Source organism: Cannabis sativa, chromosome 5 (genome assembly GCF_029168945.1).
Source record: "Cannabis sativa cultivar Pink pepper isolate KNU-18-1 chromosome 5, ASM2916894v1, whole genome shotgun sequence".
NCBI classification, from domain to species: domain Eukaryota; kingdom Viridiplantae; phylum Streptophyta; class Magnoliopsida; order Rosales; family Cannabaceae; genus Cannabis; species Cannabis sativa.
In genome coordinates this window covers 70,363,518-70,387,779 of record NC_083605.1, presented here as the reverse complement: position 1 = coordinate 70,387,779, position 24,262 = coordinate 70,363,518, and the positions used below count along the sequence as shown (strand labels likewise).

Genomic DNA, 24,262 nt, shown 5'->3' with positions numbered 1-24,262 from the left:
CGGGACGTTACCTTGTGGCATAAAAGACTTAGCAAATATTGTGATTGCTTGATCCACGTGTCCCTGTCCGGTTGGTCCACGTATATTGGGCGAAATCAGGGGCAACATTTACCCCCCAAGCCTTGTTTATTTGAAAAATGAAACAAGGCTTGCTCAGGTGCCTCCGGTTGACTCCTCGGTTTCCTGGCACGAGCTTAAAGCGCGTGAGGGTGTATTTAATGATGGCATTTAATGCAGCGATTCACTTTTTGCAAAGGTCGATTCGTTTCACGCCCATTGATTGATACGGCGCATTAATGGTGTCAGACGGATACTCAAGCGTTTCCACTGCCTTTATTGTAAATTAATCTGGTTTGTTGATCTTTGGGTATTTGAATCGTGCGCTTCCCCCACCATTCGATTGGTAGGTGGTGACGCCTGTTCCTCATGTATTTTTGCCTATAAAAGCCACCATCTTTCCTTCATTTCGGTTACTTCCCATTTCTTGCCAACTTTGCTCGAATTTCCTAGAGAGAAAATTCTCAGACCTAGCACGAAGCCTTTGAACACTTTGCGATTTTCCCAGTTCTTCTTTGCTTGCTGCTACCAGTCCTTCTCGTCTTCACTCGACCTGCATCAGGACCCCCAGTTCAACACTTCATTGTAAGTTTTTTGCATCCTTTGGTATTATTGAATGGCATGCTATTACTCATTCTGTTTGTTCTTTTCTGGGTTTGCATTCGAGATTTCTGGGCATGCAAGTGTTTAAGTTCTTCATGTAGTCTGTTTTGAATTTACTGCTCTAGTTGTAGGATCGCCATTGTTATGCCTCTGTTGTTATTGTGTATTTTCTTTGTAGAAGACCATACGCTCTTCGTACAATGGTTGCTTAGGGCATAGAATAGGATCTTTTCTTTCTGTTTCCTTTATCGTGTAAAGCCATCTTCTGCGAATTTACTGCACCCGACACTTGTTCAGGGAATCCTTATAGGGTTTCCCATGTGACACGTGTCCGGAGGGGGCCTCTTTCCAGTGGTTAGGGGACCCCCATTCCCTTTTTCTTGATTTAGGGTTTGGTACGGGGCCTAACTGCTGGAATTTTACTCTCTTCTTTTTTCACAGAATAGAAAAATGTCTGCTTCTGGCTCAAAGTCCTCAAAGAAAAGTGGAAAGCGCATCGCTACTCTTGAGGAGGTCTCCTTGGGGCCCGTTGCCTAGGAGGGGTTTAAGTCCCGGGAAACCGGATGGGAAGCGGCCGAGCTTCATTCCACCTTGACCTGTCCCCACCAACTGGAGAACATTGTGGAGGTTGCTGGGATCAAGCCTTCCACCTCAGGAACCTACCATCGGCCACCTCGCGACGCGAAGACGCCCAACCACAATTATGGCGGCTTCGGAGCCTGGAGCCAAACGCACCTGATGGCCGGTGCCATGCTTCCTCTTCAGGATTACTTTGTCAATTTTCTTGTTTTTGTCGGCCTTGCGCCATATCAACTCATTCCCCAAGCTTACCGCCTGCTTTCAGGCTTGTTTATTTTTTATGCCGCCCGAGGATGGGGATCTCCCCGCCCGGCGGAAATTTTGTACTTTTATGAACTTGTGTCCGTCCCCAAGAAGGGGGACAAACTTAAGGACGGTTTTTATGGGTTCCGGATCCACCCTGCTAACGAAGGGGTGGTCCCGTATAATAGGCAGACTCACGTCAAGGAGTATCACCATCGCTTTTTCTTTTCCTCCGGATTTAGGGCAATGGACCACCCGGAGCTCCTCACTGAGTGGGTGAGGATCCCTCCATATCAACGGACCGCCCCTACCCAGACCTTTCTCCGGAGAGCCCAGGCCTTTGCTTCTTACGACCGAGCCGATCTTGACGTCGGGGGTTTGGTCACTACGGAGAACTGCAGAAAGGCCAAACTTATCCTTCCGCATCAATCCGTGGAGGACTCTAACCTCTCCCGGGTCATCTGTCCCAATGTGAGGGCGCCGGTCGCGGAGAAGACCTTCCGGGACGAGATCATTGCCACGGCAGAGAAGAAATACCAGGATTATCTCTACCGGAAGGCCCAGGAGAAGGCGTACTCTAAGGCCCAGGCGGCCTCCAGGAGGGTGCTCTGTGTGGGGAGCCCGGTGGAGAGAAGAAGCCAGGCGATTGCCGGGAAGTCCGAGGCTAAATTTTTTGACAAGATTCTTCAAGAAGAGATTGGAGATCGTCGTGCCAGGAAGCCCCTTCACATTGAGGATTCATCGGAGAGAAGGGCTCCCAGGCCACAGCCTTCGGTTCCAGAGCCAAACACTGGGGCTCCTGGTGCCAGCACTTCCAGCGCCGGTGGTAAGTCTCCTTTGATAATTCCTTATGTTCCTTCTGTTGGCGAATATGCCAGTCGTAGGCCCGTAGGGTTCGACGAGCGTCTGTATAGGTTTAGGATGCCCTCGACCCGGTGGGGGGATCGTTTGAAGGAATTTTATTTTTCAAACTTAGGAGATTTCCTAGGTCGGTCCCGGATGGGTTCTGGTCCTCCGGAGCCTGTTCCCTTAGGTCCTTCAGCTTACATTACATCCAGCTAGTTCTGGCCTTCGGACAGTTATCTCGGAGATGATGCTGCCAGCATAAAAGTTCAGAACTTTGCTAGGGCCGAATTAGGAAGTCCGGGTAGGAATAGCTTATTTGCCATATCTTGTGTAAGTGGTTTCTCACGGATGTTCTAACACTTGCTTATTTTTGTTGTAGCAGGTATCTCCATGGACGCCATCTTGGATCAGCTTGCTGGGGTTCACACTCCTGAGGCTCCTCCGGCCTTTACTTCTTCCTCAATAGCCCCTGCTCTAAAGATTTCTTCCAGCGCTCCCCCCGACACTATTGATTTAGTGGATGACGAGGAGGTGCTGCCGGGAGAAGGTCAAGAAAAACAATGGGGCTTTTCTGAGGAAGTTGCAGAAGGTGCAGGAGAGCTCCGGGCTCTTCCTGAGGAAGCTGAAGAAGGTGAAGAAGAGCCTGAAATTGCTCTGATTCGCAAGCGCAAGGGCAAAATGATTGCCCAGGATGAGCCCAAGCGGCCTCGGAGAGCTGACACTCTGGCCCATGGTCTTGATGGTGGGGTCTCTCCCATGGAAGAGCATCCTGCTCCTCCCAACATTGTGCTGACTCCGGTTCCTGGAGATGAGGTGAGGCAAGAGCTCCGGATAGCCAAGCATAACTATGCTATGGACGAATACTCCCGGGGGTATGCCGAGGTGGAAGCCCTTAGGAGGGTTTTACGGGTTGAGGTGCAGGAAACCATCAACAACCTAGAGTACCAGGATCCGTGGGACCTTAACTTGGACCCCCTATCGGACTGGTTCCGTCGCTTCCTTGGGCCCACCTTGGCTCCCTTCCCCGCGGAGATGACTGGCGAGTTCGCTTCTCAGCTTACCCGGTGCGCGCCTAAGCGGTTCGCAACTTGCGCCTCCCTGAACTCTATCTTCCAGGTCCAGGACCTCAGCCACTCCCTCACTGTGGTAAGTGCTTTGTAGTTTTGCTTTTCCCTTTATTTTTCTTTTTGGGGATTCTTTCTTACACTTGTGTTGTTGTTCAGCTTGCTGCTGAGGCTGGCCGCCTCTCCAAGAATATTATTAACCATGGCTTCGTTCTGTCTGATTTTGGGGACATGAACGACGTTAGGAAGGTCCTTCAGGATCTTACTGCGGAGAGGCAGCTCTACCAGAAGGCTGCTGAGCGCTGGGAGGCGGCTGCCAAGGCCAATGAGGAGGAGGCCAAGCGGAGGGAAGCCCAGGCGGAGGCCATGATCCGAGATGAGGCCCAGCGGAGGGACAGGCTGGAGGCCCAGCATCAAGAGGAACTGAGGGCGGAAAGTGAGGCTGCTGCAAAGACCAAGAGGGAGCTCCGGGAGGCCAGGGAAGCCTTGGACGAGATGGTTGCCAAGGTGAGATCCTTAGAGAAACTCACCAAGCAAACTTAGAGTCCAGGGCCGCTCTAGTCGCGGAGCTGAAGGAGCTCAGGGACTTCAAGGAACAAGCCACCAAGAAGGCAAAAAGAGCCGAGCTCCTTTCTCCTGTTTCCTGCGGCCGGTGCCCAAAGCACTTCGACGATGGAGTCTTCATGGCTTGGTCTACCAACGACCAAAATATCAAGCTTACCTTCTACCCCAAACCTGAGGAAATGATTGCCAAATTTCGGGAGAAGAAGAAGAAGCTTGATGCCATGGTAGAGGCGCGTATTGGACCTCGCCTTCCTCCGCGCATTGACTGAGCTGCTTCGAGATTAACCCAGTGCAACCAGGATTCCACCCACTTCTTTTATTATTATTATATCTCTTTTTTTTTTTTTACATATTTGCTGCTACCTTGGGACAATATATTTAGGTAGCAGTTTTTTATTTGAAGGGGAGACAATTTTTTAAGGCCTGTCCCCGGGCCATTTGTATATATATGACCTGCCCTTTGGGTCAGGATATTTATATGTGATCTCTCTTTTGCCACATATTTCTCTTTTTTGACCTGTCCTTTGGATCAGGATTTTTATACTTATGCTTTTTATTTTTGTGCATATTTTTTGATCTGCCCTTTGGGTCAAGATATTTTACTTAGTTTGTTTTTCGTCTGTCCGTGCGGTATACCCTAGTACCCCCCTGAGTGGCATAGAAACTTTGTTTTTAAGGCACTTAGTTTTATTCAACATGTAGAGGAGGTATACATTTGGACGGTACAAACTCTTTGAACAAAGTCTAAGTTATATTTTTGCTATTGGTAATATTTTCTAAGGTGATCGGCATTCCAGGCTCTTGGCACAATGGTTCCATCCATTCTTTTTAGCTTGTAAGTGCCGGAGCCGATTTCGTCCTCGATTTCATATGGTCCTTCCCAATTTGGCCCAAGTACCCCCACTCCGGGTTCCTGGGTGGCTGGGAAGACTCTTCTTAGGACCATATCCCCAATAGCAAATTTTCTGTTTTTAACCTTAGAGTTAAAATACTCGGTCACCTTCTTCTGATAAGCTGCCATCCGTATCTGAGACTCATCCCAGAGTTCTTCGACTTGATCCAAAGCCTCTTGAAGTAAAGCTTGATTCGTGGCTGGGTCGTAAGTCGTCCTCCTATGGGATGGGAATAACGTTTCTACCGGGACCATCGCTTCACAACCGTACGCCATTGAAAAAGGCGAGTGACCGGTCGTGGTTCTGGGGGTCGTCCGGTAGGCCCATAACACCCTTGGCAACTCTTCAGGCCAGTTGTTTTTGCAGGCCAGCAGCTTTTTCTTCAAAGTGACCTTTAGGATTTTATTGACTGCTTCCGCCTGACCGTTTGTTTGAGGTCTAGCCACCGAGGAGAAGCTTTTCACTACTCCATGTTGGTTGCAGAAGTCAGTAAATTCCTCGCAATCGAATTGCTTTCCATTGTCAGAGACTATTTTGTGAGGCAAGCCATATCGACACACTATGTTTTTAATAACAAAGTCCAATGCTTTCTTAGCAGTTATTGTCTTCATACGCTCAGCCTCTGTCCATTTGGTGAAGTAGTCTACTGCTACTATTGCATACTTTACTCCTTCATTTCCTGTTGGCAGGGACCCAATAAGATCTATTCCCCAAACCGCGAAGGGCCAGGGACTAGTCATCAGGGTGATTTCATTTGGAGGAGCTCTCGGTATGTTCGCGTACCTTTGGCACGAGTCACACTTTTGGACATAGTCTATACAATCTTTTTTCATTGTTGGCCAGAAGTACCCTTGCCTCAATATTTTCTTTGAGAGACTAGGTCCTCCCGTATGATCTCCACAGAACCCTTCGTGGACCTCTAGCATGATTTGTCTAGCTTCAGGGTCCGATACACACCTTAAATAAGGCATGCTGAGTCCTCTTCGGTAGAGAATTTGATCCATCATTACATAACGATGAGTCTGATATTGAATCTTCCGAGATAGTGCCCTTTCTTGGGGCAACTCACCTGTTGTTATGTATTTTATGATGGGGACCATCCAGCTGGGTTCTTGCCCAACCGTTAGTGTGGTCTCTTTTATTTTGATGCTTGGCTCTGCCAAGCGTTCCACTAGTACTACCCCCAGCTCCTCGATTTCGCTATCTGAGGCTAACTTAGCCAGACAGTCCGCGTGAGCGTTCTTTTCTCCAGATACCTGGTTTACGACCAGTTGGGAGTCACTGTAGACTTCCACTCTTTTGGCTTCTACAACTTTTGCTAATTTCAGCCCTGCTATCAGGGCTTCATATTCGGCCTCATTGTTTGAAGCTGCGAAGTCAAATCGGAGGGCCGCCTGGAGTCGCAGTCCAGTTGGTGATATCATAGCCACTCCAGCTCCGGAACCGTTCTCATTGGAGGCTCCGTCCACAAATACCCTCCATGTGGGGATTGGCGGTACCGGCGTATTCGCGGTTGCCTCGGCTTCGTTGTATTCAGTAATGAAGTCCGCCAAGGCTTGGCCTTTTATAGAAATTCGGGGTATGTAGTGCAAGTCGAATTGACTTAGCTCCATTGCCCACTTGAGGAGCCTTCCGGATGCTTCAGGTTTTTGGAGAACCTGCCGGAGCGGGTGATTGGTCAGAATTTTGATCGGATGGGCTTGGAAGTATGGCCTCAACTTCCTTGACGCCATTAGGAGGCAAAACACCAGTTTTTCAATGACCGAGTATCTTGTTTCGGCCCCTATCATGCGCTTGCTGACATAATACACGGGATGTTGAGTTTTCTCTTTTTCCCGGACCAAGGCAGCGCTGACCGCGTGTTCGGAGACGGCCAAATAAAGAAATAGGTCTTCTCCGAGGACGGGTTTTGATAGGATAGGAGGCTTGGCCATGTGCTCTTTTAGCTTTTTGAATGCCTCCTCGCACTCGTCCGACCATTCGAACTTTTGGCACTTCTTTAGCACATTGAAGAAGGGTATGCACTTGTCCGTGGACCGTGAGATGAAACGGCTTAATGCAGCTACCTTCCCGGTCAGGCTCTGCACATTGTTTTTTGGGAGATGGCATATTCAGGAGAGCCTGGATTTTTTCCGGATTTGCCTCAACCCCCCTTTGACTGACGATGAAACCCAGGAACTTTCCTGATTTGACTCCAAAGGTGCATTTCTTTGGGTTGAGCTTCATGCTGTATCTCCGGACAACTTCGAAGCATTCTTCTAAGTCGCTTGCATGGCTGTTGCATGCTTTGGATTTGACGAGCATGTCGTCCACGTAAACCTCCATGTTTCGCCCTAGGAGGCCTTTAAACATTCGGTTAACCATTCTTTGATAGGTTGCTCCGGCGTTTTTCAGTCCGAAAGGCATGACTAGGTAACAGTATACCCCCTTATCGGTCCTGAAGCTAGTGCACTCCTGGTCCGCCGTATGCATTTTTATTTGATTGTACCCAGCATAGGCGTCCATGAAGGATAGCAGTTTGAATCCGGAAGTGGCATCTACCATCTGGTCGATCCTGGGCAGCGGGAAGTAGTCCTTTGGACAAGCTTTGTTTAGATCGGTGAAGTCTATACAAACTCGCCAAGTTCCGTTCGGCTTGGGCACCAGGACCGGATTGGCCAGCCACTCCGGATAGTACACGTCGCGGATCATGCCGTTAGTCAAAAGTTTGTCCACCTTTTTCTCTAGAGCTTCGGCTTTCACCGAGTCGAGCGGGCGTCTCTTTTGCTCGACGGGAGGCATGTCCGGATTGACGTTGAGTACATGGGTGATGACATGAGGGCTTATGCCAGTCATGTCTTCTTGGCGCCATGCAAAGATGTCGATGGCGCCCTTCAGTGTTTTTATTATTTTTTCTTTTTCCTCCGGGTCTAGGTTCTTCCCTAACCGGAGTACTTTGGTGGAGTCGACGTCGCACACTAATACTTCTTCGATGTCCTCCATTGGTTCCACGATTCTTTCGGACCCTACACGGGGGTCCAACTCATCCTCTTCGGCCACTTCTGGCTCAGCTGACTCCCGGACCATTAGCACGGGCAGGTGGGTTGCGACATTGTAACATTGTCTTGCTTCCCCCTGGTTTCCCCTTACAGTTCCGATTCCGGCCTCCCGGGTAGGGAACTTTAGGCACAGATGTCGGATTGAAGTGACTACGCCAAAGTCTACCAGGGCCGGTCGGCCAAGGATCGCGTTGTAGGCTGTCGGACAGTCCACCACTACGAAGGTGCAGTATTTGAATGTGCTCTGGGGGGTGTCCGGGCACAAGGTGACGGGGAGCCTTACTTTTCCCATTGGGATAAGTGTCGTCCCGTTAAACCCTGTGAGCTGGGACCCATTGGGTGAGAGGTCCCGATCTGTCAAGCCTATCACGGTGAAGGCTTCTTTGAAGAGTAAGTTCACGGAGCTCCCATTGTCAATTAAGACTCTGGCCACCACTTTATTCGCGATGGGGGTCTCTATGACCAATGGGTCATGATGAGGGAAGCGCACCGTCTTGGCGTCTTCTTCCGTGAACGTGATGGGTTGGTCCATCAACCGGGGCCTTTGAGCTGGGAGTTGAGTAACTTCCCATACCTCATTGTGTTTCGCGGCCCCGGCGTATCGCTTACGCTCCTTGCGAGTAGTCCCTCCGATATGGGGACCTCCAGAGATCATGGCTACCCTTCCATTAGGCTGGGGCGACAGACCGGGGATATGCTGGGCGTCGCCCGTGGGAGCAGTTGGAGCCAATACTCCTGCTGTACCCCCCGGTGTTCCCTGAGGCATACCCGCGGTCACCTGACCCGGATTGAGGTGGGGCAACCTATTCTTGATCCACTCGTAGAGGTGGCCCAATCGGATTAGATTTTCGATCTCGTCCTTGAGATTCTTACATTCATTGGTGCTATGACCAATGTCGTTGTGGTACTCGCATCTTTTGCTCGGATCTCTCTGGGAGCTATCTTTGTACAACGGTTGTGGTCTCCGGTAGTGTGTATTTTGCCTAGTAGCAAAGTACACACGCTCTTGGGAGTCTAACAGCTCCGTGTATTGAGTATATTGGGGGGTGTACCCCTTTTTCTGGCGCTTCTCTCCCGTTCGGGTGCTGCCCTTAGAGGACCTTTTACTCCTTGATCCCTGGGAAGGGCCTGTCAGGCTAGCAGCCGGAGTAGAGTGTGAAGGAGCTTGCCCATTCACTCCGGACGGGTTGCCAAAATGAGATGATGCTGGTGCCAAGGCTTGGCCCTGGCTATACCCGGGGGTAGTAGAGAATTGTATGCCACTGGTTTGTGGAGTTGCGGTCGGGGCAGTACCCGAGGGCGATACTCCGGGCATATACCCTGCTATTCCGGTGGGATAGTAGCCTCCATAAGCCACGATTTGGGCTTCTTCGAGGTTGATATATTTTTGGACTCTCTTCTGGAAGTCCTGGAGGCTAGCAGCTCCTTCTTGTTGCAACTCATTCCAGAAAGGAGTCCCAGTACGGATGCCTGCTTGGAGAAGTGCAAGCTGTTATCCGTCATCAACCTTCTTGGTTTTCGAGGCTTCCTCTCGGAACCTCTTGATGTAATTCTTCAAGGTCTCGGTGGGCAGTTGCTTGATATTAGTAAAGGCACTGACCTCCAGATTGACCTTTCTTGCGGCGACAAACTGTCTCCGGAAGTTGGTCTGTAGCTTGTTCCAACAGCCCACGGATCCTGGTTCCAGTTTTTTGAACCATTACTCCGCGGACCCACTTAGAGTAAGTGGGAAACACAGACACTTCGCGTCATTGCTGACCCTCATGACCGTCATGACACGGTTGAACCGTGACAGGTGGTCGCTAGGATCGGAGTTCCCGGTATAAGCTGCCATTTCGGGCATCTTGAAGTTCTTAGGGAGCTCTGCCTCTAAGATGTGCTTAGCACATGGCTCTCGATCCTCGCTGTCCGAGTCGGTGTCGTCTCCCTTCTGCCTCCGGGAGACTCGGGCAATGTCTTTTCGAAGTATGGCGAGTTCCACCATAATTCCTTCATTCAACGTACTCGAGGAGACCACGGGTCCGTATCTTTTTTGGTCAAGGTGATCTCGGAGATCACCTTGGTTCCCGTTGATTTGATTTCTCAGATCAACGGGAGGACATCTCTGTCCTCTTCTTCCTCTACCCCGGGTTCTTGGTGTACGAAAACGCTTTTTCGGTCCCCTCGGTCCTGAGGGCCAAGGCTCCCTTTTTGGGGCTTGCCCCTCTGCGGACCTCTCCCTTTAGGAAAATCTGAGCGGACCTTTCGCGGATCCTGCACCTTTTTCTTTCGCCCTGGGGTAGAAGTAGGGTTTTTTGTTTGATTCCCTTCAGCAGGGTATCTTATAGGGCTAGGCTCCCTAGATTTCTGCTGCTGGGAATTAGGCGAAGACGTCTCTGGCTCCTTGTCGGGTCCAGCGGTCATTGCCTTGGGGTGCACGTGAATGCCAGCTACTTCCATGGCTTTTTGCATGGCCAGCATCACTTCCTGCATTTTCTGGTTTTGTGCTTTCTAAGCTTCGATCTCGGCTTCGTGATCGATAGCTTTTTGTCTGAGAAGCACCAATTATGAGTAAGTACCTTCGTCATAGGCATACTCGTCGAGGTTTCCCTCGTAGTCATCATCGGGGACTATTTCTTCTTCCTCGGACTCCTCTGCTGCTCTTGAGGCTACATCTTCCTCATTTGGGTCTTGAGCGTCTTCCAGAGGACGAGGCTGACGAGTACTTCTTGTCTCCACCATGTTTGTGAAGTCAAATGTTTGTTTATAGTAGCTTTCTTCAGCTCTTAATGAAAGCACCAAAATGTTGACCGAGATTTTCGGCAACTAGTAAAATATTATAATACTATTGAGCTGTAAGAAAGTGAGAGAAGGATTTTTCGTGGTTGGGGCGTTAATGAGCCTTAGTCCACGAGTCTTTGTTATTTATGGATGTATTTAATACAGAGATTATACTTGGGGGAATGTCACCCTTATAAATACAGAGAATGTTCTTGGTGAGTATTTACTCTACTTGCTCATATGCAGCCCAAGATCCTCGATCCCATTAAATGAGCTTTGAGGGGGTATTTATAGTGTTTTTGGTGGGGTAATCCCTAGAATTGTCCTTACAAGTGTATCTGTAAGTATCCATAAAGTTGGGTATTCCCAATGAATATACCATGGGTAATGCATGGTCAAATCCCTAGGTGCTGTAGGGTTTTTATGTGGAATGTCCTTATTGCCTTTTGATTGACGTGACTCTTCACAGTGTAGCCGTCGCTAGACTTAAATGATCATTACTGTGGCGCTGCTGGTTGGAGGTTGTGCCGTCAGACTTTATTGCGTGTTGCAGTCCCAACACGCTTCCTCCCATGCGACATTTAATACGACTTGATTGCTCAGGAGAAGCCTGACACCTCGCGGAGATGCCTTAGCGTTGTGTGAGCCTCCGGGAGCACCTTAAGCTCCATGTGCCTTCTCCGGGACCTATGTCCGGGACGTTACCTTGTGGCATAAAAGACTTAGCAAATATTGTGAATTGCTTGATCCACGTGTCCCTGTCCGGTTGGTCCACGTATATTGGGCGAAATCAGGGGACATTTTTTGTAATTATTTAAGAAAATGTATACATTTATGTAAAATGCCTTTTTTTTTTTCTTTGTTGCCCCTTATTTGGTGTTAAATAACATCCTTTTTTTATTATTATTATTTTATTTTGTGAAACAAATAAAGAGAGTTCAAGAATTTGAAACGAGGGAGAGAGAGAGTGGTGAGTTTTGTTCAAGTGTATTTTGAGATTTCACTGTGCAATTGTTTAGAGGTTTTACAGGATCTTCTTTACTATTTAGAGACCACCAATTACCAAACCACCCGTCGCACAAAAATCGTCAAAAATCGCATGAACATCGCATAATATAACAGAGAACCCATTGTTCAGAGTAAATCGCACAAAAATCGCCAAAAATCGCATAATATAACATAAACTATCTAAGCTAGCAAAAATCGCACAAAATCGCATAACATCGCTCAAAATCCCTAACAAAAACTTGAATTCAATATTAAATCGCATTAAAGTCACATAAAATCGCACAAAACACCAAAATCCAGAAAAACTAATTCCCCAGCCTACATTCATCCCCAAACACAAAAACTAGCAATTCGAAACTTTAATAAACTACATATTTCAGTTATATCACAGATTCACAATTTAAAGGATAAATTGCAAAAAAAAATTAAAGGAAGCCCATACCTGGTTCGTCGACGGTGCCGGGGACGATGATGAACGGATGGAGTGGCTCGTGGGTCGACTGGGATCGAGTGGCTCTCGTGGGTTGACTAGGATCAAGTGGGTTTCGTGGGGTTCGGGTCTCGTGGGTCGTCACTGTTCGTGTGGGGTCGAATGGGTTCGTGTGGGTCGACGTCGACTAGGTTCGTGGGTCGACTGCGTGTGGTGGTTCGAATGGTGTGGTGGTTCGAATGGTGCGGTGGTGAGAATGAGGGTTAGGTTCGAATGGGGGAACGGTGGTGAGCTTGAAACCGAGAAAGGAAGAGAGAGTGAGGAGAGAGGGAAGTTAGAGAGATTGGGGAGAATTGAAATGAGGGGGGTATTTTTGGAACAAAATTGAAAGTTAAGAATAATTATTAAATGTATATTTTCTGTGTATAAAATAACACCATGTGCATTTTTTTAGCATAAAATGTCAAATTTCCCACAGAAAATCATCTCTATTAGCATATTATTTAATAAAAAGATAATATATTTATTAAATGTAATTTAGGTTAAAAAAATATTAAGAGAATATATTTATTAAAACTTATTTTTGAAAAACTTATTTTTGAAAAATAATTATTTGATGATAGGAAGGAGCCATGTGACAACCAATTAATTTTGTTAGAATATGATAACTAATTTGATTTGTCACATGGAATGAATAACAGATGATGTGTAGGATTTTCGTTCTTTAATGTTTAGAATAGCGTAAGTTTGTTTCAATTTTATTTGTGTCGTGTTTGTGTTATATTTTATGTGACTCGTTTCTATATTTTGTGTTATGCTTGTCGACGTGTTTTTTGACTTTATTTAATTTTCTCAACCCTAACTCGACCTGTAAAAAATCATATCATATTAACCCACTTTGACCTGTTTTGCTATTATTAAAGCTAGAATTGTAGAGAAAAATAATAAATTTAGATTGCATTGAAAAACTTGTAAATATTTATGTGTATATAGTTTGTTATATATATATAATAAAAATTAAAAATTTTAAAATGTTTTTAATCTCATGTTAAAAAAAATTAAATTTAAATTTTTTTAATGAATCATGAAATATTTATTTGTATATAATTATATTATTATTAATAATTTTTGTATTTATTTTATTTAAAAAATTGTGTCAAACGTGTCAAATTAGTATTAAGAGGATCGTGTTGTGTTTGACCTGTTTTTATTTCGTGTCAAGTTGTGTTGACTCGTTTTCAATTTGCATCTAATTTTTTGATCCTAACTCATAAAATTTGTATCGTGTTCGTATTCATGTGTCGTATCGAAACTCGTTTTGCCACTCTTAATTATAGTTGTCGAGATAAATAAAATAGAAGAATATAAGAAGAAAAGTAATAGCAGAGGAAGAATTGAAGAAATGAAATTGCGGCGAAACCCTCTTATGTTTTAATTTTTATACACTTAACCCCCTTATCTTTTTTTATGGTGGCAAAACCCCTTTATGTTTTAACTTTTATACACTTATCCCCCTTATTTTTTTTTGTGGCAAAATCCCCTTATGTTTTAATGTTTATACACTTAACCCCTTATTTTTTTTTGTGGCAAAACCCCCTTATGTTTATTTTTCTTTGTAAATTTGACACGCTAGGTAAATATTACCGTTTAATATCAACTAGATGACCACTGTATACACCTGTGTATATGTAACGGTAAAACCTCGAAGTCAATGCAGTAGTAATCCAGTTAGTATTTAACGGTAATATCTAACTAAAACTTTAAATTTACAAAAAAAAGTAAACTTTAGGGGGTTTTTCCACCAAAATAAAAGATAAGGAGGTTAAGTGTATTAAAACTAAAACATAAGGGAGTTTTGCCACAAAAAAAGAAAAGATAAGGGGTTAAGTGTACTTTAAATTTGCAAAGAAAAGTAAACTTTAGGGGGTTTTTCCACCAAAATAAAAAATAAGGAGGTTAAGCGTATTAAAACTAAAACATAGATAAGATGGTTAAGTGTATAAAAATTAAAACATAAGGAAGTTTCGCCGCAAATTACTCTTTATTTTTTAATATTTTTGTAATTTTGTCTTTTTAAATGATTATTTTTTATTTTGAAATAATTTTAATATTATTCTAAAAAAATAAAATAATATAAAGTAATAAAAATATGTCACGTACACTTGTGTACACAACAGTAACATTTAACAAAAGTGTAAATAGTAAAATAGAAGTGAAGTTGATAGCGTATCTTCTATATCCAAATATGTCAAGGAATTGGATACCAATCGATATCTTTTTCAGTTCTACCATGAAATCGATATCCAGGCTGTTATTGACGGAAGTCCATGGACCTTTAATCGTATTCAATTTGTTTTTCATAGGTTGAAGAGGGGGGAAGACCCTCGATTGATTCGTCTGCATAAATTGGATATGTGGATCCAATTGCATGATTTGAAGTATGGATTCATGTCTGATTGGGTTGTGAAACATGTTGGCAATTATATTGGCACGTACGTGAAGTCTGACCCGAAGAATTTTGTCGGAATATGGCGGGATTACCTCAGAGTTCGAGTCACTATTGACATAGAGAAACCTTTGAAGAGGCGCAAGAAACTGATTAAGCCAAATGGGGATTGGATTTGGACTACATTCAAATATGAACATGCTCCTATGTTTTGTTTCATATGTGGCCTTATTGGTCACTCTAAAAAATTTTGTCCAAAGAGATTTGAAGAACACTATGATGATTCGATTCGTATGTATGGAGAGTGGATGAAAGCGCCTACTCGAAAGAAGAACTATTTGATAGGAGCCCAGTGGCTGCGTACAGGGCGTGAGGAGGAGGAAGGAGTTGCTGATGGTGGTGATCGGAGCCGGAGCAGGCGGGTGGAGGGGATAATTAATGATTCTGCTGTAATTGGGATTGATAGAGAAAATTATGGAGGAGATCATGGGATGCGAATGGAGATAGCTCAGAGAAATCGGCAGAGTGAGAAATTTGTGGAAGTTAATGCTAAGGAGAGTAATGACCAAGATTCTCATGAGGAGGCAAGGGTAATCAGTCAATCTGAAAAGGAAACTATGTTAATTTTGGAAACAAAAAGGAGACGTACAGAGAATGTTGAGCAGAGGATATCACGTATGGTTGATGATACTATGGTAGATAATGTTGATGAAGTCAACTATAGCCAAAAAAACGAAGAGCAGGTGGGCCTTGGTGTTCAGGCCCACCAATCATCATGAGTGTATTATCCTGGAATTGCCATGGGCTTGGGAACCCGTGGGCCATACAATTCATTAAGGATTTAATTATCCAAAAGAAACCCAATCTAGTTTTTCTATGTGAGACTTTGTCAAAGAAGGAAACAATAGAAAAGCTTCGTATTGCAATTAATTTTGCTGGTGCTTTTTCGGTTGATGCTCAAGGGAAGAGTGGTGGAGTGGCGTTGCTATGGAGAGTTGAAGGGGATGTTAACTTGCTTGGGTTTGGTCAGAATTACATTGATGCTTCGGCTATGGGAGGGGATAAAGGTAATTGGAGGCTTACTGGTTTATATGGGGAGCCGAATAGGAGCTTGAGAAGAAACACTTGGACCCTCATGAAAATTCTTAGAAATCGCTCAACACTTCCCTGGTGTATTGTTGGGGATTTAAATAACGTTACTTCTCAGTCTGATAAAAGGGGAGGGAACCCCTATCCCAACTGGTTAGTGGATGGTTTTTGTGAGACTTTGGATGCTTGTGGCTTGGTTGACTTGGAATTGAACGGTTATCCCTTCACATGGGAGAAGGGCAGAGGTACAAATGCGTGGATTGAAGTTCGTATTGATCGTGCTGTGGTATCCCAAAACTGGTTAGATTTGTTTCCCATTGCTAAGTTGCTAAACTTAGAGGTATCTACATCAGATCATTGTCCTTTATTATTGATGTTAGATAATGTAATTCAAGTTGCTGCCAGTCGTTCGTTCAAGTTTGAAAATTCTTGGCTCCGTGAACCAATGTGTTTGCAAATTGTTAAAGAAACTTGGGAGAGTAGTGGTGATTGCTCGATTACCCAAAAACTTCACCACTGCGGTGAGAAGCTGAAGGCTTGGGGAAGTGATTTTAGTGGAAATTTTAAAAAGCGAATCAAAGAGTGTAAAGCGGATTTGAGATGTTGGAAGAAAGGCAGAGACCCCGTGGCCATTCAAAAGTATAAGGAAGCTGAAGTTAAGTTGCAGGAGGTGCTTCTTCAACGTGAAATTTTTTGGCGCCAAAGATCGAAGCAACTTTGGTTGAGAGAAGGGGACCAAAATTCTAAATACTTCCATGCTATGGCAAGCTCTCGAAGAAGAAATAATTCCATACACAAGCTTCGACGGGAAGATGGTACATGGTCGGATTGGGAAAGTGATTTGCCCCATGTTATGACGGATTATTTTCAGAATTTATTCACTTCATCTTCGGCCGACTGTGTTGAGGTGGTGAATTCCATTCCTCAGGTGGTTTCGAATGAGCATAATTTTTATCTCCAACAGCCGATCACAGATGAAGAAGTAAAAAAGGCTCTATTCCAAATGCACCCGGATAAATCACCGGGCCCAGATGGTATGACACCGGGTTTCTTTCAGAAGTTTTGGCATGTGGTAAGCAGTGATGTTATTAACCATGTTAGAGGTTTCTTTGATTCAGGTTCTTTCTGTTCTGAATTAAATGAAACTAACATTGTGCTTGTTCCTAAAAAGAAACATCCCGAGTCTATGAGTGACCTTCGACCGATTTCGCTGTGCAATGTCATATACAAGGTAATTTCTAAGGTTCTAGCCAATAGAATTAAAGGAATTCTACCTTCGGTCATATCTGAAAATCAAAGTGCTTTCTTGGAGGGAAGGTTGATCTCTGATAACATCATGATCTCATTTGAAATAATGCACTATTTGAAACGAAAAAGGATGGGTAAAGAGGGGTATATGGCGTTAAAACTTGACCTCAGTAAGGCCTACGATAGAGTGGAGTGGGTTTTTCTTGAGCAAATGATGCTTCATATGGGGTTCAATCAGAAAATTGTCTCCTTGATCATGCATTGTGTCTCTACGGTTAAGTATAGCATTACTCATGGTAGTCATGTAATGGGGCCGATTACTCCAAGCAGAGGGATTCGCCAAGGTGACCCTTTGTCGCCTTATCTTTTTCTTGTTTGTGCTGAGGGGTTCTCTTCATTAGTCAGACGGTTTGTGCAAAAACGATGGATATCTGGTTGTCGGGTGGCTAGAGGAGCTCCTATTGTATCTCACATGTTGTTCGCGGATGATAGCTACGTGTATTGCAAAGCTAATACCTTCGAAGCTACCAATGTACTTAATCTATTGGCCATCTATGAACAAGCTTCTGGTCAAAAGGTTAACATCAATAAGTCATCTGTGTTCTTTAGTAATAACACTAATGCTATAATTCGTGATCAAGTGTGTAGTCTCTTGGGTATGGCAGCTGCTTCTGAACATAGCACTTATCTTGGACTTCCCTGCACTATGGGGAGAAGTAAGAATGCCATTCTGGGATTCTTGAAGGAAAAAATGAAAAAGAAAATCAATGGTTGGGAAACTAGGTTCTTGTCTAAGGCTGGGAAAGAGATTTTATTGAAGTCTGTGGCCCAAGCTTTGCCTAGTTTTGCTATGAGTGTCTTCCTCCTTACTAAAGAGATTTGCTCTCACCTTGAAGGATTAATGTCGAAATTTTGGTGGAAATCACAATCTAACTCTACTACTAAGGGAGTTAGTTGGATGAGTTGGCAAAGATTGAGTCGGCATAAGGATGCTGGGGGGCTTGGATTTCGTAATTTAAGGGACTATAATTTGGCTTTCTTGGGTAAACAAGGGTGGAGACTAGTAACTAATGATAATTCTCTTGTGGCAAAGATTTATAAAGCAAGATATTATTCGAATGGGAGTTTCTTTAGTGCTGAATTGGGTCAGAATCCTAGCTTTATTTGGAGAAGCTTATGGGAGGCTAAAAGCTTGGTTCGGATGGGAGCTAGAAAAGCTATTGGGGATGGGAAGTCCACTATGATACTGAATGAGCCATGGTTGCCTGGAACTGGGTGTAATTTTATCACAACTTCTCACCCGAATCTTGTTGGCAGAACTGTGGATAGCCTGATGAAAATGGAAGACAAAGCCTGGGATGAGGAACTGATATATGACATGTTTACTGAGGAAGAAAGCATGAGAATTTTAGCAATCCAACTCAGCGATTCTGATGCTGTTGATACCTGGTCTTGGTCTGAGGAAAAATCTGGCGTGTACTCGGTTAGCAGCGCGTATAAAATGTTGCAGCAGCAAAGTGGGGCGTGGCCGTGTACTGGTGCAGAATCATGTTGGCAGAAGCTTTGGCAGATGCAAGTTCCAGCTAAGGTGCATCATCTGGTGTGGCGTGCGATGTCGGGGTGCCTTCCAACAAAGGTACAACTCACAACTAAACATGTGCATGTGGATTTAACTTGTCCATTATGTAATGTTGAAGTTGAATCCATTTCCCATGTATTGTTACATTGTCCATTTGCAAGATCTTGTTGGAATATATCTATGGTGGGATACAATGGAGAGGCAGCCACTGATTTTCATAGCTGGTTTGGGGATTTACTAGCAAAAAACCAGCAGTCTGTTGTCGAAGAGGCTGCAATGGTAGCCTGGAGGATTTGGTTGGCCCGAAATGACATTCTGTGGAATAATAAGAGTACTAAAGCTTTGGATGTGGTAAAATTAGCTAGAACTAATCTTGTTAGTTGGAGAAATGCTCAAAACCAAAAATCAGAGGCTTTACTTAATGTGAATTATAGTAAAGATCTGGAGCATTGGAGGAAACCGATTGTGTACAAATACAAGATCAATGTTGATGGAGCCATCTTTGAAGCTGAAAATTGTTTTGGTGTGGGAATAATCATAAGGGATCAGGCCGGTTACCTAGTTGAAGCTGTGTCAACTAGAAAAATTGGTGTAGTGACTCCAGAAATTGCTGAAGTTATTAAAGTCAAAAAAGCGTTAAGCTGGATTAAGAATCATGATCTTTCGGATGTTGAAATTGAGAGTGATTCTTTAGTTGTGGTGCAAGCTATTAATGGTGAGGTTCAAATGCCTTCCCAATTTGGTATGATAGTACAAGATTGTCGTCTGATGATCTCTACTTTAAATAATGTATTAATTTCTTTTGTTAAGCGATCTGCTAACAAGGCCGCGCACTGCGTTGCGAGAAAGTCTTGTTTTTTGTCAGGTTGTATCTTTAGTGAGCTTAATGCTCCTTCAGATTTACTATCTATTGTAATGGATGAACGTTCTGGTAAAATAAAATCTTATTCCATTTCAAAAAAAAAAAAAAAAATTACTTTGCAAAAAAAAGAAAAAACCAATATTATGCTAATCATTAATTCATGAGCCATCTATTTATTTAGAGATTCATAAAATAAATTTTGCAACAAAACCGAAAAGGACCAAAAGTTTCATAATCTATAAAGGAGGAAATTCATAACATAAATTTTGCAAGATTTTCAATATACAGAGAAAAGAAGGAAACGAGCAAACATCCCATTCCAATCTCAACTGAAACTTGACAAAGTGTATACAAATAAATTCAACCCAAAAAACTAAAAAAAAAAAAACAATTTTTTTTATATATATATATTTTTAAGAAAAGGTCTTATGAAGAAGTTTGATTTGAACATATAAATTTTAATTTTGTGTAGTTGGTGAAGAGGACAATAGGTTAAAAAGGAAGCCCACCATTATTCCGATGAATCCCACTATTACGGCGAACCTAAAGGAGAATCCAGGGTCGCCTTTCCTGTTTTTTCGCCTTCTAGCCAAATCCTAAATCACACATATAAATAAAATATATTAAATTGAGTAATCATGCTACAAATTTAAAAAAACTATGTTACAAATCCAATTTGTTATTACAATGTTTTCTATTATTAAATTCAAGTTCCCATTTCAATAAAAAAATCAAGTTAATAAGTAGAAGAATAATTATTGTACTAACCAGTTCCACCTGAAGCTGCAGTGTTTGCCTAATCGCTAAATCTCTTTCTTCCTTGAGCTGTTGTATAGTCTGGTTCTACATAAAACGAAACACTTTTTTTAGCAACAGACTTAATAATTTCAATAACTTTAAAATGTAATTTTTAACTATATCACATATGTATTAATGTTGTTAAGCAGTGAAAGAAAACCCGAGATCAAAAGCAAAGAAAACTACGCAATTTTTATAACTTACAGAAGTGGTATCGGGGCTGCGCATAGAGCTCCTTGTTGTTTCATCGTCTAAGTTTCCTTGAGCTGTGACATACACAACTCTAAGCTTGCACTCCTCTAATGCCCTTCCACCCTCCTTGGTAAACTGTTTAAAATATGGAACAAAATTCCGCAAACATTAGTGTTTTCTTCGAAGGTAGGGGTGTTCATAAAAACTGAAAAATCGAAACCTACCAGACCGTAACTGAATTTTCAGTTTCACGTCATCACTGAATTTGGCGGTCGGTTTCAATTTTTTTGACATGACAGTTTTATACGGTTTTTGAAATATAGAAATGGTTAAATTAAAAAACTGCAAAAATCATCAAAGACTGCAATAAACTGCTCAAAACTACAAAAAATCGTCGAAAACTACCAAACTGAAAAATCACTAAAAACTGCCAAAAACCGTACGGTCGGTTTTATACGGTTATAATTTCTAAACAGTCAGTTATAAAATTATAAAAACCGACCATAACTGACCGATTTTCACCACTATTCGAAGGAAAGACAAATCGAGTATTCAAACAAAACATTAATTTTGTCATAATTAAAAGCAGAACATCTTACAGTATCTTGTGGAAGGTCATCCACATCAGTATTTGGAGAAACTATTGTACTCTGCAAGAGAAATTTGTCTTTACATTGCATATCCGGGGGATAATCTCGTTGCGCTTGGAGGGTCACTGAAAATTCAAAAGTTAGTATCCAATCTTTGTTTATGAGTACTCATAGTATGGAGTGCAGGTTACATATTGGTCAAGGACAATATGTTTCTTCTTAATTTTGGCTGCAATAAGCTAATTTTTCATTGTTGTTTGTGAAAATAAAATAGGCTCATTTTGTGCTAGTTAATTCAAATTCAAGATGCTAACAATGTAACAAGCAACACCTCTTATGACACATGAGTCCCAAGGGAGTATAACACCAGTGTTTGGCCGCACGAAATACTTCTTAGGAGATGTGGTTTTGACCTACACAATAAAAAAGAAAAGAAAAAACATCATGTAAATTTATTATTAAATAGTGAGAATCAACAGTAAGATAGTCATATTTACTTACTTTATTAAAATTAAAAAAGAAAAACTTTATAATATAGCATAAAAGAAATGGAATACTTTCCCATTATTTTTTTAAAAGAATGCTATTAAAAGTAAAAAATTTTATTTATTTTTATTTTCGTTTTTAATGTTAAATATACAATGACAATTTTATCTTTTAAAATATGTCTTAAGATAATTACTATATATTATAATATAACAATAAAGGAAAATTTAATCAATTTAAATATTCTATTACGTTTCTTCATAAAGGAAAAAAAGATAAATTATTATTATTTTATTTCTAAATAATTTTAATAAATAACATATTACAAATATTGATTCAAATTATTCTTTATTTATTCCATTATATTTTCCTATTAATTTATTCTAATTCTGAATACTGTATAATAAACGTGTCATTACAAAAAATGTGAATAATTATAATTAGGACTGCACTTAGTAACGTTTGGTTGGGAGGAAATAAAAATATAAAAATAAGAATAGAATAAAATTTAAAATTAATAAAAAAAATTATTAAATTTTTTCAAATCTTAGAATATACATTTTTTTTCATTAAATTTTAATAATGCCACATATATTTTAAATAAGGGCCTTCCAAAGGCCCAATAAATCTCAGGGCCGGCCTGATTGTAATGAATTGCTAGTGTAAATGTAAGTTCATAGTGGTTGACATATACCTTAAACGCAACATGATGTTCTGTGTTATTGACAACTTTTAGATCACAAAAGGTTTGCTTTTCCAGCTCAACTGATCACAAAAACCACAATCATTAGTCCAATAATAACTTAAGAATAAGAGAAGAAAAATGTCCAATCGGATTAAACTCGAAGTTAAATATTCACAACACTGCAGATTCAAAGAAAACCTGATTGGATGGTGCAGCAGAATTTCTGATTTGTTTTTCTTTCTCAAATTGTTAATAACAAGCATCCAATAGGCCTAATCACAGATTTTCTATCCCTAATTAAACTCAATCTTCATAATAGCAATTCAGTAAGGTAGCATCAAATTATGATAATAAAGTTAATGTTATGGTACATGTTTCCTATTTGTTAAGTATTTGCAAAAGTACCATTTTCTTTTAATTTTCTCTATTCTACCAAACTATTTTTAAACTTGTTTCAAGTTGGCTAACTTGCTTTGTCTATAGAAATCACTAAAATAAAAAGGTAAGACATCATTCATTGTAAGTAACTTGGGAAGAAAGCAAACCTCTTAGAAATAGGAACACTGTATATACTTTTTGGTTTTTAATGCTTAAAGGGAAGATGTTTACATAATATAATTAAGTTGTAATCACTTTCCTTAATTTTTAATCCAAGAATTATAAGCAATAATAACCCTGAAATTATCTACCTTGCCACCTTTTGATCTTTCTTAGAACCAAAAGTGAAGAAAATTCATGTTTGAACAAACCCTTCTCTACCCAACAAGTAAACAAACATATTGCTCTAAAAATCCATACTAACCTTGTTCAATTAAAAAAAAAAATCCATACTAACCAACACAGCACAAAATTCAAAGATAAATCACCCACTTAATAATCTCTTCTACATCAATTCTGCTCTTTTTATCAACCCTTTTCATAAAAACCCAAACGATTTACACAGTCAAATCTATTCAACAATAAATAAATTAAAAAAGAAAACTTTCCCCTGATGGTAGAAAAAAGAAACACAAAATTTGACACTTTTTTGAGACATTAAGAAAAAAAAAGCTGTAAAATGAAGAAGAGAAGAAGAAGCATACATTGAAACTTGAGCTCATCAGGAAGAACAGAGATCAGACTATTAGCATTAGAAGAAGGAGCAGTCATGATCAACAACCTCTTTCAAAAAAGTAGTATCTCATCAATCAAATTTGAATCCCTGTTTTTGTATTGCATTCAATCATTACCAAAATACCATCCCATCTATTTTGACAATTAATAATAATAATAATAATAATAAAGCAATGTTTTGAAAAGAGAGAATGGTTGTATGTTGATGAGTTTTAGAGAGAGAGAAAGAGGAGAAAGAAGTGGAGATGGGATTGGATATGGCTTGGTCCAAATGGTGAAAGCAAACACTCCTTGTTCGGCACCAAGATCGGTCTCCAACTCACTCACTCACCCTTAATCTTCAATAATCACATATAGAATAGAGAGAGAAGCTTTTGGATTATGTGCTATGGCAGACCTTCAATCAAGGTTGGTCCCTAGAAAGAAAGAAAAAAATAAAACAGAGAGAGAAACCTTATGTGTGACACGTGTCAAACTATGGGAGTTTGATGCCCGCTTCAAAAGAAAAGAAAGGGTGTACCAGAGTGGATGTGGGTCCCTATGACGTGTCACCTTAATCATATGTCGACGTGTCACCTTAATTATTATGTATATATGTTCATTCTGTTCTACCTTGTTTTGTTTCTCAACTAAACAATAAATTAGCGGGGAGTGTTCTCATTTTTATTTTATTTTAATCCATCATTTTCATTTATTTCTTATTAAAAATAGGGCAGGAAATCTTTTAATGGAGGCGAGAATTGGACGAAAAATCTCCTAATAAAAATAAAAAGTAAAGTTTATAATAAAAATTTAAATATATAAAAATATTAAATTACATAAAAAAAAATTAAAATATTACTCATTAATTATTATTTAATACATTACTTATTATTTAAAACACAATTTAAAATTTATAAAAAAGATACTAGTAATTTTCAAAAAAAAAAAAATACTAGTATATTAAAAAAATACAAATATAAATTATAAAATATTATTAGAAATATAAAATAAAATACTAAATGAGTCACCATCGGGACAAAGAATGTCATTCTTGTCCCCGCATCATTTAATATTCGGAAATAAAAAATAATTCATATCCGCGTCGTG

The 24,262-nt window shown here is 41.3% G+C and overlaps 2 protein-coding genes across 3 annotated transcripts; one reads left to right on the top strand and one right to left on the bottom strand.

Annotated features, from left to right (window-relative positions):
* Positions 1–1,110: 1,110 nt before the first annotated feature.
* On the top strand, positions 1,111–19,642 carry LOC133038479 (uncharacterized). The gene is made up of 4 exons (XM_061116643.1): positions 1,111–1,173; positions 14,339–15,274; positions 15,430–19,197; positions 19,598–19,642. The coding sequence occupies exons 1-4, from the start codon at positions 1,111–1,113 to the stop codon at positions 19,640–19,642; spliced, it is 4,812 nt and encodes a 1,603-aa protein (XP_060972626.1).
* On the bottom strand, positions 19,526–23,644 carry LOC115715623 (vesicle-associated protein 2-1). 2 transcript variants are annotated; one of them, XM_030644279.2, is made up of 7 exons: positions 23,143–23,644; positions 22,070–22,140; positions 21,221–21,302; positions 20,899–21,014; positions 20,312–20,434; positions 20,078–20,152; positions 19,526–19,905 (listed from the first exon to the last, which is right to left on the bottom strand). In XM_030644279.2, exons 1-7 carry the CDS (start codon positions 23,207–23,209, stop codon positions 19,768–19,770), a joined length of 672 nt encoding a protein of 223 aa, XP_030500139.1. In that variant the 5' UTR covers positions 23,210–23,644; the 3' UTR covers positions 19,526–19,767. The 2 variants fall into 2 exon arrangements, with proteins under 2 accessions (XP_030500139.1, XP_030500140.1); XM_030644280.2 differs by having other exon boundaries at positions 20,078–20,146; positions 23,143–23,577.
* Positions 23,645–24,262: the final 618 nt, after the last annotated feature.